This window comes from Numida meleagris, chromosome Z (assembly GCF_002078875.1).
Source record: "Numida meleagris isolate 19003 breed g44 Domestic line chromosome Z, NumMel1.0, whole genome shotgun sequence".
Lineage (NCBI taxonomy): Eukaryota > Metazoa > Chordata > Aves > Galliformes > Numididae > Numida > Numida meleagris.
The window spans coordinates 54432820-54445219 of record NC_034438.1 but is presented as its reverse complement, the minus strand read 5'-3'; the positions used below and the strand labels follow the sequence as shown (position 1 = coordinate 54445219).

At 42.9% G+C, this 12400-nt stretch overlaps 1 protein-coding gene across 1 annotated transcript in view; it reads right to left on the bottom strand.

Moving 5' to 3' along the window:
- Positions 1–1321, bottom strand: part of SLC44A1 (solute carrier family 44 member 1) — a 68691-nt gene extending 67370 nt beyond the window's left edge. Inside the window, exon 1 of the mRNA XM_021380164.1 lies at positions 1090–1321. Within this exon, the coding sequence (XP_021235839.1) occupies positions 1090–1116 (27 nt within the window). The 5' untranslated portion in view covers positions 1117–1321. The remainder of the gene's footprint in view (positions 1–1089) is intronic.

The window sequence follows — 12400 nt, the reverse complement described above, 5'->3', positions numbered from 1 at the left end:
TTGAAATTTAAGAACTTAAAACATCCAATCTTCTATTTCTTCCTGCTTCTGGTCTAACACAACCCACAAACAAGACTGCTTTTTCATTTAAGAGAAGAACATAACAGGGAACAAGCAATTCAAATTCATAGGGAACACCTAGAAGGAGTGTATGAAACACTTATAAAAACGAATTTTGATAAGAATCATAGAAAATAAGGTTGGAAGGGACTTGAAAACATCTGCCTCACTCACAGCGCTCAAAGTCCGTATCAGCTTCTCTTAAGCCACTCCTAGCAGATGTTTATCCAGTACAGTTTTAGCAAACCTCAAACCACAAGACTCCCTGGCAGCAGCCTGCTGCAGTGGCGTCCTGATCTAAAGATCTCCTCCTAACATTCGTGGAAAACGACATTCTCTACAACTCTAGACTATTTCCCCACACACCACACAAAGCTCACTGCCTTCCTCTTTGCAGCAAATCTGACACATGGAAAAGATGTTGCTCCCTCCTGCAACTGGACAGCTCTCTGCAGCGCTTTGCGTGGGAAAGACAGAACCCTTACTAAAAAAAAATTTTAAAAATAGTAATAAAGAAGAGCACTGCCTGAACGGTTGACTTAAAAAACTCATCTCTGTGATGAGTCATCCGGGACGGCAGAGATGGACTTTCCCACAGAAGAAGCCTGCTGGAAACTGGATCCAGCCACCGCAACCCGAGGGAGACAACACTTACGGGCAGGCGCGGCACCGCCGCGGCGTTTAGCCACGATCCAGAGCCTCGGGAAGGAGCCCGAGCGAACAGCGTGAAGTTCCGGGGGGAGCAGGGCAGTACGAGCGAGGGACTCGGCGAGGGCAAAGGAGAGCGGCGGGGCGGGGAGGGCGCGAGCCGAGGACAGCCCCACGCACCGGGAAGGGCGGCGGGGGCAGCGGGGGCAGCCGGGCCCGGAGCAGGGCAGAGCCGGGGGCAGGGGCTGGGCGAGGCCGGGAGGGGCCCCGGGGGAAGAGGGCACAGCGCGGAGGGCAGGGGGCCACGAAGGCGGAGCTGCGGCGCCGGGGACGGGGGGCCCGGCGGCGGTGGAGGGGTGGAGCGGGGCGCGGGGCGCTCACCTGCGCGGCGGAGCTGCAGCAGCCCATGGCGTCCGTGCGTCCCCGCCCCGGCGGTGCCCGCTAGGCGCTGAGCATTCACCCGCCGCGAACAGCCCGCCCCGGGGCGGTGGCGGCGGCGACGGGCGAGGCGGCGCGGGGCAGTGCCGGGCCCTGCCAAGAAACCTCCGCTCCCTCAGCGGCTCCGCCGCGGCACCCCCGCAGCCTCCCCGGCGGCGGCGGCCGCGGTCGAGGGGCGGAGCCTGAGGGCGGGGCGGGGCGGGGCCCGGGAGCGGGGCGGGCTGTGAGGGCGGGGCCAGAGCACTGCAGCGCTGGGGGTACCTGCGCCACCGTCCGGCCCCGCCTCCGCTTCCGCCCCGGCCCGCACGGCGGGTCGCTTCCGGTGGCGCAATCTCTTTTGCCCGTTCGCCTTGTTGCCTAGGCGACAGCGGGCTGGCGGCAGCTTGGCGCGGGGCCAGGCGGCCCGCCCTCCGTGACTGGCTCCCGAGGATTGGCGGCGTGGGGCTGCCCCGCGGCAGGCCGGGTGGTTTGGGAGCTGCCGATAGGCTCTCCGAGGGCGGAGGGAGGTGCCCGCGCTGCTCTGCGGTGCGTCCGCTCCCTGCTGGAAGGTGCTCTGAGGAGCCCTCGGGCCTGTGCCTTGGAGTGCCTTCAGTGCGGTTTATCCCGTTCAGCAGCTCTTTTTTTAGTTGCGGCGTGTCTTGCCTAGTCACGTGAAATGGTGGCCTTGAGTGATTGCAGATGATGTGCCCATATCCATGCATTAAGGGTTGATTACCATATGTTTTTGCAGCTGGCTTGGGCAAGTTTTTCAGCCTTCCGAGAGACAAACTCGAGGACTGCTATTTTGAGGTGTCTGCCTCACTAACTGCAAAAAGTTGTTAGGTGTTGCTCATTAGCTACATCGGGGTGGTATCTGGTGCATGCAAACATAGAAGTTCAGGCTCCAAGTGTAGGCAGGACCGCATTTGTAAAACAGGCGTCAGTAACAGATGCCTCAGAGTTTCTGAGCTCAGTAATTGCAAGGCTGCGTCTCATAGTCATTAATAGCAGCAAAGGCAACAGCTTTTCTCAGAACGAAAGAGAGTCCTTGGAAGCTTGCAGCCCCTCTTTGGGTAAGGTTGTGTCGCCCAACAGTTTTATTTGAAGGTCAATGCAATCCCACCAATATAACAGAATATCCATGATTAGAAATAACACCATATTGACTCAAGTTTAAAGTGATCCTTTGACAGGCAGAATGAGGCAAAAGAGGTCCTGTGACTAGCAAAGGAGGCTAGTTAAGTAGATTTCTAAAATAGAACTAAAACCGGTGTGTGGGTGAATTGTGAATCATACATCTTTTTTAGCTTTTATCACTTTAATGGCAAATAACACTGCCTTCACAATTTTCATATTTCCTCGGTTGTGGGTTAAGATTATCTTTTTACCACTCATATATACATTGGCATCATTTTTCAGTGTTCCACCTGATTCTATCCAAATATTCCTATTGTATTTGAAAGTGTGACCTTCATAGAAGTATTCTGCAGGAGTGCTTACAGGCATGTCCAATCCGCAGCCTGCACGAGCCCCAGCAAAATTCACAATGCAGCTGCCTCCTGCCCCATGCCATCATGGCGACAGCTCTTCCTTTCTGGCTGGCCCAACCTGGCCCCTCAGCACCAACCAAACATTGGTGCACGATAAACTCTCCCCTTCATCTTGTCAAGCTAGCATGAGTTAGCAAGATAAGTTTGTTTAACCGGATCCTTGTGACCGAAACACTTCTTCTCTGCTTTTTCTTTATCTTGTTTTCCAGGGACCCCCTGTCCTTCCTTTGTTCTTCCAAAGTTTCAGCTTATTTTGCAAGGACATTTTATCTTTTCCTCTTTCACCTCAAGACTTTTATAAGACCTCTCTTACAAACAGAAATGCCTTTCACTTCAGAGTCATGCCTTATTTGTGTCATCACTTTTTGGCAGTAAGCACACTTGTGAACAATTGTCAAGAATCAAGTATGGGAAGAGTAAAATTTCAAGAAAAATCTCTACTGAACAGCTTGAGAGTTCAATGAGAACTTCTACCACTGCCATCAAACCAGCCTGATGCATTAGTTTCACAAAAACAAGGTCACATATCCCTCTAGTTTTATGTTTTTCTTGCTCTTGTTTGTGTATGTTTTAATGAAAAAAATTAAAATAAATTTTGTTACTTTGTATACATTAACTGTATTTTATATTTAATGAAGGCTGCAGCAAAAGCAATGCCTCCTATTTTATGATGCTGACTCACAACATCAGAGGCGGCTGTTGGTGGTATGGCAGTAGGGGCTGAACCTTCCCTCCAGCATCCTGTTGCATTTTGTTGCTGTGTGACAGATGACACAGAAGGGCAGTCTGGCAGAATGGCATCTGACATGGGAATGTATTAAGCAAAGGTGTGTCACTGAATTCCTGTGGAAAAAAATTGCACCCACTGACATTAATCAATGCTTGGTGAACGTTTGTGGAAACCAAAGTGTGTGTGTGAGCGCAGTGAGGTGGTGGGAGCGTTTCATTAGTGACAGCAGCAACAGTGGGTCACCTCTGCTGGTGCGGATGTTTACAAGCACAGCATGCAGGCTCTTGTTCATCACTGGTGAAAATGCAGAGCTAATGGTGATGACTGTGTGGAAAATTAGTGCTTTGTAGCTGAGAATTTGTTCAGTCAAACAGTGTTATTGTGCTGTTTGTATCTGTTATTGTTTCCTTGGAAATAGGAAGCATTACTTTTGGAGCGATCTACATATGCGCAATCCAAGATGATTCCTTTTCACTCAGTATGGCCCAGCATTAGCCAAAAGGTTGGACACCCATGCTTTAGTAGGAATGTTTCCTTTATGATCAACACAGGAATGGACAATAAGAAACTCCTAGTCAAATACTGCATGATTTTGGACAAGTTACTCAGATTTGCTGTTTATAAAATTGACCTTTGTCCCAGCCTATGTCTTTCTCGCTTGCTTCAATAGCAGCAAGGTGATACCTGTGTCATAGATATGACTTACTCAGTTTGTTAAAGAGACTTTATTTTATGTAGTCACAGTGTTTCATCCAAGTGTTTTCATTATTATTTAATATTTCCTCTGCTTTTTAATTAGACACTTCATACATTCAGCATAATTATCAGAAGATGGCAGTGGATTAAAACATGATCTCCACATTTAGAGATTCTTTCTTGCCAACAGTAGAAAGCTTTGCGCAGCTGTGTAGAGGGAGTGGTAAATTTGCAGTGATTAAATAATTCTGGACCTTCACAGTGTGGAGGAGCTCTTCTGGAAAGGCTTGTAAAGACATACCAGCTGTCACATAGGTAACTAGGGTCTAGAATACCTATGTGACAACTGTAGAAAGCAATTGGTGAAATGTAAACCTCAGAAGCAATTATCAGAGTATTTGCCCTTATCTGTACCTCTGTTCTGAGGAAATTAGTGCATTTTTGACAGAGGCAGCAGTAGATGTCTGGCCTTTGTTAGTTTAACTGCACTTTTTTGGACCGGTCCCAGAAGGGAGATGGAGAGTTTAAAAGTTCTTTATTATTCATGTTTGCCCTTGTTTTTGTATACATTCAGATTAGTATTTCAGGGATAAACTTGAGGGGACAGAAAGAGGAATAGCTGAATCTTAATTTAGTAATACTGAAGTTGAACCTTAAGCATATGCTTAAGCAGATATTTTGAATCGTGCTCTATGGATTTCTTTTTGAAGCTGATCATAATTTGCTCCAAGGCATCTTTATATCACAAGCTGTTAGGATCTAAATCTAACTGGCCAGATTAGAGTTAATAAAAATTTAGGCTTGTATAACAGATTTGAATCTGCCCTTCTCCCTTCAGCCAGGAAGAATGAGCTTTATATGTATTTTTATTTAATTTCTTGTCTCAAAATGGCAGGTTAGAATTTCTGAAGTATCATCTGATACTGAGAAGGGGTGACATCAACACAGAGAAGGCCTTAAAATGACAAAAAGCCTTCAGTACATAAGTAAATTGTAGCTTATATCCAGACTGCTTCTGTTGGAAATATCCAAATAATTGATCAGGACGGTATCTCTGATAAAAGCAGATTTTATTCACAATTGCAATGGCAGGCGTCCTGCAAGCAGGCGCACTGCAGAAAGCAGTGTTACATCTTTTATGCCCTACTACCCGACGCTTATCTTTTCCTCCCCTGGTTCCCCATTGGCTGAGTACTTCAGGTTCACAATCTTCCCGACGCTCAACTAAACATAAAGATACTGGTTGAACATAAATTGTTGCTAGCTAAGCATGTATATTGCTAATTAATTAACTTCTAACTCTTGCTTACTCAGCGCCTGGTCATTATTTCTGGACACCTGTTGATTCTTGGATAAAGATAAGTGTGGAAGGAGGATAGAGGGAAGCATCCTGAGGCCTGCCTGTTGTACCCCTCCCCCAGTCCTAGAGTGAGACAATTTGGCCTTGTGTGGAGGCCCTGGCTTCTTTGATATTTGATAAACCTGCTATTCTTTTGCTGAGGGCCTCTTAGCAAAACAGAATAACCTTACAATATGCTTTTAGTCTAAAATACAGAAGCTGTGGTCATGGTACTTATTAATTACTTCATCTACTTACTAAGCATGCATCAATATCTAAAGGACAGTTGATGAAAACAATCAGAGACCCCCCTTTCAATGAAATAAAAAGAACCCCAGAAAGAATTATTAGTATCAATAAAGAGACCACAAAATAAAGTACGAATCTTGTTAGTTCTATATGCAGAAGCAACATTCAATTCCTACACTTCCACTCTAGGAAATGTAGGAAGGACAAAATAGAAGATAAGGAAACGTTCCAGAAAGCACGTATTATGTGACAATATTTATCTTTTCTCACCAGGTGTAGGATCCTGACCTTGGGCAACCATATTTAAAGACCTAAGGGCTTTCTAAAGGTAAAGAACAATCTCTAGCTTCTATTCCTAATTATTGGGAAAAATGCCTTTAAAATATCAGTAGATAAAATTCAGATCTTTTGTATATGTTCCTAAATAAGAATGTTGAGGCAGAATTTTCAGACAAGCCTCAGTACTGTGCTGCTTACTTAATCAAAAGGAGATCCAGATCCAGCTTTGCTGTTTAATGAAGAATTGCATCATGCAGACTGAAAATTGAGTTCTTCAATACAAGGTGTTATTAGAGTCTGTGCTCCCCTCCCTCTTCTAAAAGGCAAATTCAACTTGTTACCATTATGCTGACCTTTTCTACCCACTAATAAGTTTGCACCCATGAATGCTTGGCAACCGCTCTGTGTTTTTAACAATCCTATACTGTGTGACTCCTATGTGCCTGGCTTCAGTATTTCTTGCTTGGCTTTTTCTTTTTTTAGTCCTTTTAAATATAGAATCACATATTCCCTTCATATTTTGCTCTGTGAACAAACTAGCTGTTTTCCTTCATACATGTTTATCAGTGCAGGATGTAAGAGCAATTCTGCTGATTTCAGAACAATAATGAAATAACAAGGTGTTAAAAAGAAGGCATTCCAGTAAACACGTACCACTGCAAGTGGTATGGCTCTGAGCAATATGGTGATAAAGCCCACTGATCTACTCAGCATCTTGAGGCTATATTATCTTATATAAACTGATTGTCTTCCTGAAAAGTTGAACATACTGGGGAATTATGGCATCTGTTGTGTCTATCACATAGGACACCAGTTACAGAGCAGAAAATTGAAGCTGTATCACACAAATTCTAGTTTTTACACTGAAGCTTTATTCAGTCATGGCAAAAGTATTTGAGTATTCCTGCTCTGCGGTTAGAATGGAAGGATTCTTGCAGAATTTTTCGTGTCTTACCAAGAGAAGTTATGTACTGCTCAGTGAAACTGAGTTCTCAAGTTAAAGCTAAGATTTTCTTCTTGGTGACTTCCTAACCACAGAGGAACAGATAATTGAGTGAAGTTACTGGTAAAATTAGAAAACCTGCTGTGATTCTACTTTTGCTGTAGCCACATAAATTGATCAGCTTAGCTGTGTTTCTGTTTTCGGGCTGGAGACTCCAAGGAAGGAGAAGGAGAAAGCTTTCTGAGTGAATCAGGATGGTGAACTCTTCCTTCCCCCATTCTGAATCAAAACTTTCTAGTCCAGTAACATTTTTTGTGAGGATAGAAGTGCATAGCAAAGGTCCTAGCCATTGGTGGCTGTCAAAAATATTCAAGGAGTGTGTAAGCATTTGCTTTATGTCTATAGTAGTCCACTGATCCTGTAACTGAAGTAAATTATATATCCTTTCTATATTAAAACTTTGACCTTTTCAAGGAGTTACTTAGAGGTTCCCCATGGGCAGAGTGTTGGAAAGTAAGGGGGCCCATGAGAATTAATCGGCATTTAAGCATCCCTTCTTCCAAGCTCAGTATTGATGCATCTCTAAGAATAAGAAATCAGGGAAAGTGGCAGGAGACATGCATGGATGAGCAAGGAGCTCATGGATAAACTCAAAGGGAAGATGAATGGCCATGAAATGTGGAAAAAAAGGCCTGGCTGCTTGGGAAGAATATAGGAATGATGTCAGGGACTGCAAGAATGCAGCAAGGAAGGCTAGGGCCTACTTGGAATTAAATCTGGCAAGGGAGGTCAAGGATAACAAGAAAAGCATCTTTAAGTAATTCAACAGCAAAAGGAAGACTAGGGAAAATGTGGGTCCACTGCTTAATGAGATGGATGTCCTGGTAGCAGGAGACGCTGAGAAGGTGGAGTTATTGAATGAGACTTTGAGGATGAGTTACATCAGCAAGGTGAATAGAGAGATGGAACTGTCACAGGACTCAGACTAATGCAGATCCGTACTGCAGTTGGCAGTACACATACAGCCAGTGCAGCTGGTGGTGACAGCTGAAAGAAAATACAAAGGACTTCTCATTGATTTTTACCTGGCATTTTTTTTTTATGTAGAATGGGTTTTCAAGGCTGTGCTCTCGTTATCTGTAGTGACTGATTATCTGAAGATACTCACTTGTTCTCTGTCATTCAAGTCTATCTTTAAAATGAGAGTATGAAAAATTTGAAAAGCAGTTTAGCTTTATACAATGCCCACCACTCCAATTAAAAACAAGCACAAGTATTTGTAAAGAGGAATCAAAATTTATTTGAAATTGAGGTTTTCAATTTATATGTTTCCTACACATGTAGACATGCTTATTTCTAAACTTATAAAAAAGTGCTTTGCTTAGTGGAATTCTGTAAGTGCTCATAAGAATGTTTGAATATCAAGTGTTACGTAATTTTTTTCTGTCTCATGGAAAATATGGAGACTTTCAGAAGTTCTGTGCATCCATCAGCTCCTGTTTATCTTGACTTTCTTTCTGAAAAAAAATCACATTGCTTGTTTAAGAAAATAATTTAACTTTGGAAAGTGATGGAGCTTGTGTTGGAGGAGTTCAATCCTTACTGGTCCTAGACAGCAGAATGATACTGTGAACAATATAAATGCATCCAGCAGATATATGTTGCATTTGTTCAGCAGTATTAGATATTGAAGTGCCCATGTCCCTTGAACTAGGCTTGTACTTCATGATATGAGGTGTGAAATGTGTAATTATTTAAATCACTTCTGCTGATCTCTGTAGAAAGCAATAACAATATTGTGAATTTGATTGGTGATAATTTTTTTGTTGCTGTTGTTTGAAGACGGAATTTAGCTGCACCTCTATGTTACCTATGGGAATAATGGATTTAATGTGTTATGACAGAGTGCATGTCGAAGGAATAGCATATCTAGTTTCCTCTGCAGTTCCTCAAGGAATGAGTAATGGCATCTCAGTGATTATTCTGGCAAAACAGCACTTGTTTTTCTTGAACAATACTTACTAACATTTGAGAAGTCATTTGCTGATTATTAGGAACTAGGCCTCAGTTTTGCAAAAAGTTTTTAACCATAGTATTTCCACAAAACTTCTCAGTGCTATCTTTATGTTTACCTTTCAGCTCATTGATGAGTTCTTTGCTTAGTGAAAGCCTGCTAGTGTTTGTAAGAATGATGAAAAATCTTATCTAGTGTTATGTTAATTTTCCTTCCTGTTGTCGTTTTCAAGGACATTTGCAAAACCTTAAACACATCCCTTCAATTAAATGCTTGGATGAAGCTCATCTAGAGTTCCAATTCCATGTTGCCTTATTCCAACAGCTTTACATTTCTTTTAAAGTTGTTTTCCTTCTCTGTATCGGATGATTGCCTGCAAAGAGCTATGGTCAGGGTGACAATATGCTACAGTGACACAAATGGGGTACATTCAGTTCCTGATATCTGCTGTGCTCTGCTGAGACACAGATGTCTATTTAGATGGGTAATTATTTCAACGGCTTTTCTTCTCTACAGTACAGCATGGCAAAGCTTGGCTCTTGCAAGTTGCACGTCGCGTATCAGAACTGTGGACTGCAGTGGAAGGTGATGCCCCATTTTGTTATGTGCTGGGTAAGCTGACCTGTGCTTTGACAAAAGATCATAGAGTCATTAAGGTTGGAAAAGACCTCTAAGATCATCTAGTCCATCAACCATCCACCTACCTTTTTCTTCTGTGTGTGTGTGTGTGTGTGTGTGCGCGTGTGTGCCATCAACTTCCTACACAAAAATATGTCATGGAAAGAATAAAAGTAAGATGGGTAAAAAGAGTAAAGCCAGACCAAGCCCAGCAATATAATCATTCTCCATTAAATGTGCTACAAAATAGCATTGTGTACATTGATTTGATCATTGTCTGGTGTCCAAGCAAGTTCTAGACTAGCCAATGGCTTACTTTGCAAATTCATACTACCTGTACACTGCTACTGTTGTGCATGTAACAGAAGCAGAATAGGGCAGTAATATCACTAACTATAGGAGAATGCTTTGAGATCTCAGGAGAGGATTTTACATCTATAGAGAGAGCTTACCATAAGCCATATTATCAGCAGGCGCGTGTCTCAGCTTTTCTGTAGCTGATGCAGCCTCATTCTAACAGCTGTGGGGTCTAAGGTCACAAAAATTTTGAGGAGGGAAAAAACATCCTTGCCTATCTGCAGTACTCACTGTGGTATAAGCACTAAAGAAAAAACACTGAATAATGGTCAGCATTGTTCTTGAAAAGAGCAAGTTCTACTAATTTCTTCAAGCATTTCTTCATGTCAGCACTTCTATCTTTGATTACCAGGTCTTTGGTTACCTGGAAACTGTGGGCAGCCTACAGAATATGTAGTTGTTTCTGATTGTTCATTTGAACTATTGAATACTATTGAAGTATTTTACAGGAACACAATCAATCAGTGGCTGGGTTTTTTGTTCTGTTTTGTTTTGTTTTGTTGTAGCTACCTTTGTTGCATTTGGCAAAGTATTCCATAAAATGTTCAAATAACATCCACAAAGTGAATTGTTTTATAATGTGTGGAAAGGCAGGATTTATTTGTGGATTTTTTTTTTCTTTGCCCTTCCTAAATAGTTAACAGTACTCCAGAAAGCTCTTGTTTCTCTTTGCTTTTTTGTGACACCGTTCAAATGCTGACCTCTAGTCACCTGCATCAGGTTTGCCTGATGCTTCCATCAGCAATTGTTTTAAGCGTCCGGGTAAGAGAATACTTTCAAAATAAAAGCAGAAGTGGTTTGCATGCAAATAACTGACTGACTGACATGAAAAATGTTGTAGAAGATAGTTGAAGATATGTTATGGATGAGCAGGTGACACTGAGAAACAGCTCTTTTGCTGTGACATCAAAACAGCTGTGGCAGACAAAAGCAAATGTGTTTAACTTTTGTTGCAATTAATGACACTGAATTGAGACATTAGTGTGAATGGACCAAGGCAGCAGGCTTAAGAACATAGGTGGGATGAGCGCTAATAATGCACTGAAGAGGTTTTCATTACTGAAGAGGTTTTCTGTTGCTGTCCCTTGCTGATTAAATTCCAGAAACTTGACTGAGGCAGCCAGCTTGACATTGTCCATGGAGACCTGAACACATGCTGAATACAAACAATGCAGCTTTACCAGTTTTCATGTTATGCTGGAAAACCCACAGGGTAGGATGCAGTGACTGGTAGAGGATTTCTTGTTACCCATAACTGGTAGGAGGGCTGGGGAAGAGTGAAGAGTGTGCTACTTTGAAATTCCGGAGATTTGATTATATAGTTATCAATCCAAAAGATGGAAAACATTTAAATACGGAATAAGTAATTTTTTTTCCTTCTTGTTTTGTTATTTGCTTCTGTGTTTATTTTAACAATGCTACAAGAATGTTGTTTATTGTAGAAGAGTGGAGCTTATCCACCAAGTCTATCCGAGATAGATGCTTGTACCTGATAACCTCTTCCAAGATTTAGAAGTAGGTGAGGAATCCTCTTCCTGCTTGCTCTAGATCTTCATTGTGTAGGGTCTAGAGTGCATCCTCCTTCAAGGAGTTTAGTTGGCTGAGGTGAGTTCAGCCGTCTGAGCCCAGGGTCAGCTTTCCCACCATTAGAAACTTTTGTAAAGAAAGCCAGAGGCAAGGGCCTTCCCCTCCTATGCTGAGGTTTACTTCTGGCCCCTGCCTGGCAACATCACAGCTGTGTGAGCAAAGCTGTCAGCTGCCAGCCCTCACCATGACCCAGGCCTGTTGGCTGGGATGCCTGGCTTCACATCCGACTGCCTCATCAACAGATAGTGTCTGAGCCTTACCACCATCTCTGTCCTGACCATGACGTGAGCCTGCGCTCTGCATCTTAGTGCCTTGTTGATCAGGTCCCTGCTTGCACTAGCCATAACAAAGTTAGTGTTTCCTTGCCTTTGTGGAGCAGCTGACTGCCTCACACAGCCTGTTGGCTGAAGAGTGTGGCAAGTCCGCGTTTAGGGGCAGGAGCAATGAATGAATGAGAACAGTAAAAGGAAGGTTTGTCTGTTTGCAGAGAAAACACTGGATCACTGATTCGCAAACTAGTGTTAGACATTGGACTTAACACAATAAAACCTACTTATCAGTGGTAAAAGATTACAATCCCACAATTACAGTTTTTAGTAGCTATTTGTTCTGCAGTATGAAAAAAGGAATTAACTCCACATTTTTATTAGAAAAAGAGCTGCTTTATGAGTCGATCAGCTAATTAATAAGGTACTACAGATGTTGATGAAACTGTTCCTCTGCTGTTCACTCATTTTTCCATGTGAATGCCTTACACACTGAACAATTGGTTATGTCAAGGCTGATCACCAAGGGCAGACTCCATTATAGATCAGACATTGTACTTCAGCAATCAAAACTCTTTTCTCACAGATTTATGGCAGAATTTGTGCATTGCAAGAAGAAGTTTCAGTTTGAAAAGCTTGTGGTTTTC